Raw genomic sequence first — 2,782 nt, 5'->3', positions numbered from 1 at the left:
GACGCTAACTAACAAGAAGTGGCGCACGCTTAGCTGCGGCTTCAGCATACAAGCGGTCCCAGCACACTCACACACACTCACACACATACACACACACTCACACGCACACTCTCAACTTAAGCAAATCAACTCGGTTTGGCGCCATGCAAAGGCGCAGCGACGACAGCAATGGCGACAACAACAACATCAACAACAAGAGGCCTGCTCTGCATTTTTAGCCACAACACAATCAACGACCGCCAACTATATATTTTTTCCAGCCTTCTGCCTTTATTGTGTGTTATGTGTGCTTAGTGTGCCATTGACGTTGCCAACGCACGGTCGCGCGTTCGTTTCGCGCTGCTTAAGCTAAATCGTAGCACACATTTGAGGGTAAATTACTTAGCAAGATCCCCAGTGAGGCGCAGTCGGGTTCGTGCGCTTCGTTCGTTTCGGTCACTCTCAACATAAAAAACAGCGCTTGTCGTCATTTATGTTTACATTTTGTTTTTATTTGTTGTCCAACGCTTCCACTGCGCGCTCAAAAGGTTCATTTAACTTTGCCCCTAAAAGCGCGCCACATTTTTATATGTGTTTTTGTATTGCCTGTTTGCTTGTGTGTGCGTTTGCGTTTGCGTTTTACGCTCCTACATTGCATTTCGATTGTGTAATTGGCGACTGACGAACAGTGTGATATTTGCTTTTGCATTTGTTGTTTATGCATTTTTAATGCATCTGCCAATTTTTTATGAACTCTATCGATTTTAGGCACCGCAAGATGTCCTTCCTGTCGCCAACGCTGCGCCTGGAGAATCTGTCGACTCAGCCCATCATGAGTCTTGATCATGTGCCCGAGGCGCAACGCTACAATAAACAACATATAGTCGCCCAATGGTGTGCCCCCATTAATGGCAAAATGTATCGCATAGAACTGGAGCACGGCACTACGAGTGGGAGACGCATGATTTGGGTGAATGGCCGGGTAGGTGTGCTGACAAATAATTTGAAAAATGCAATGCAACCCCCGTTATAGACCAATCAGTTCAGTTATTGGTTTGGGAATCGATGAAGTACTTGTAATTAAACCAATATACATAGATATAAGTAATAAGTGGTTTTTAGGAACAGGTGTTACTAAAATTTTAAAGCTGTCCTTTATGTAATGAACAAATTGATAATATATAGTATTTACATCAAGGCAAACCCATAAATTGAATTAACTATAAGATTCAAATGTGTAGCTTCAGATGAAACGTGACATCTAAGAGAAGAAGGATTATTAAGTGTGGATAATGATAACGCTTTTTATGAATAATACAAAAGTTGTTTTTTTTTTAATTATCATATTAATTTATTTATTAATCGATGGAAATTCCTAAGAACTGGGCCTTTTGGGAGAATGGTAGGATGTTGATAGCAACACGAGGTCATGGTTAAGTAGATAAATAATTATTTTATATTTCGTTATAAAGTATTTTGTGCTACAACTCAATTGCAAACAGAAAAATGAAACAAATTCTTTTGGTTGCATAACAACAAGCAATCCGACCACTTTAGTGCTACACAAATGTTTGGAAAGCATCTTGAAACAGCCACTACATTCATTAAGCATGTTACAATCTACCTAAAAATTTATTTTTTCTGGATTCATCTCCCATATTATTTCATTTCTGAAATAGCTTTAATAGTGTAAAGATTTTGTCTTTTTCAGGAGGTACTTCGTCGTGACTGGATGTTCAAGTTGGTCGGGGAGGACACATTTCTTATCGAGAGCTCTCGCTGCATTATACGCGTCGATCCGGCGCCCGGTTTCAAGTACGAATATTCGCTCTACATCGATGGAAAGCCGCATGCACAGTACACGGAGGAGCTGACTCGACAGTATCGCCTCTGGCTGATTACGAGCGAGACGGGGCAGGAGTATCGAATCATGCTCAAGCTGGACACCCTCAGTCTATATGTGAACGATGAGCTGCGTGAGGAGGCGGTAAATCCCAAAAAACAATTAACAGGAAATGGCATATTTTGTAATAACCCCCTTTCGGCTCCTTTTTGGCAGGCCGTTTTCGTGCAGGGCGGCACGGATACACACTTCGTTCTGGATCAGATCCAATTCGTGCTGCAGGCTCGATCCAGTGGCAACAAGCATGATGGTATTGTACACACATTGCTTGCCGATGGATCGCTGGTTCCAGAGGCAAAGATACAGGAAATTATGCAAGAACCCGTCTCCATATTACAGACAAACTGACCACGCAGACGTATTATTTTTATTGTTGTATGTATTCTGTATTGTAAGCTCGTTTTAAAGAGAGAATAAAGAGCTGAACGCGAATCACTATGTCTCTGAAACATTTGAATGGATTCGATGCTCCTAATGCTTCAAAACCCCAAACACAACGCATTAACCATTTTGCCAGTTGGAACGAGTTTCCGATAAATAATTCCCATTGAATCGTAGAAACAAATGTGCGTTAAACGTAAGTACATGTAAAAGCTTATTTTTATAGAAGTATGCAAGGAGATATCTGCTCTCTTCTAATTTCCTTCCCCTTTGCTTGTTCATAGTTCGTAGGTTTCATCGCCCACTAGTGCATTAGGAAAGTGGAAAGTAGTATCATCAAACGTTTCCCTTGTCATGACACTCACTGTCAAAGGACGGAAGAAAGGAATAATTCCCGCGAACGAAAGTTACCTTTCTTCGTAGCAGAAAAGTAACAGATCAGGATTTGTCTTTTTGGTAGCGACTCCACGAGTAAACAGTTGTGCGCGCTTAGCTCTAATACAAGTATAAAAGCCTTTA

General features: G+C 41.3%; 1 protein-coding gene across 2 annotated transcripts; it reads left to right on the top strand.

Annotated features, from left to right (window-relative positions):
- The first annotated feature begins 342 nt into the window (after positions 1-342).
- LOC115634238 (fas apoptotic inhibitory molecule 1) lies at positions 343-2,314 on the top strand. Of its 2 annotated transcripts, XM_030531831.1 has the most exons (4): positions 343-372; positions 748-961; positions 1,691-1,966; positions 2,039-2,314. In XM_030531831.1, the coding sequence occupies exons 2-4, from the start codon at positions 758-760 to the stop codon at positions 2,228-2,230; spliced, it is 672 nt and encodes a 223-aa protein (XP_030387691.1). In that variant the 5' UTR covers positions 343-372; positions 748-757; the 3' UTR covers positions 2,231-2,314. The 2 variants fall into 2 exon arrangements, with proteins under 2 accessions (XP_030387691.1, XP_030387690.1); XM_030531830.1 differs by having other exon boundaries at positions 1,691-2,314.
- The last annotated feature ends 468 nt before the right edge of the window (positions 2,315-2,782 follow it).

The sequence above is a fragment of the Scaptodrosophila lebanonensis genome, unplaced genomic scaffold, assembly GCF_003285725.1.
Source record: "Scaptodrosophila lebanonensis strain 11010-0011.00,11010-0021.00 unplaced genomic scaffold, SlebRS2 tig00000001-arrow-pilon, whole genome shotgun sequence".
NCBI classification, from domain to species: Eukaryota; Metazoa; Arthropoda; class Insecta; order Diptera; family Drosophilidae; genus Scaptodrosophila; species Scaptodrosophila lebanonensis.
This window is presented reverse-complemented; position numbering and strand designations above follow the sequence as displayed.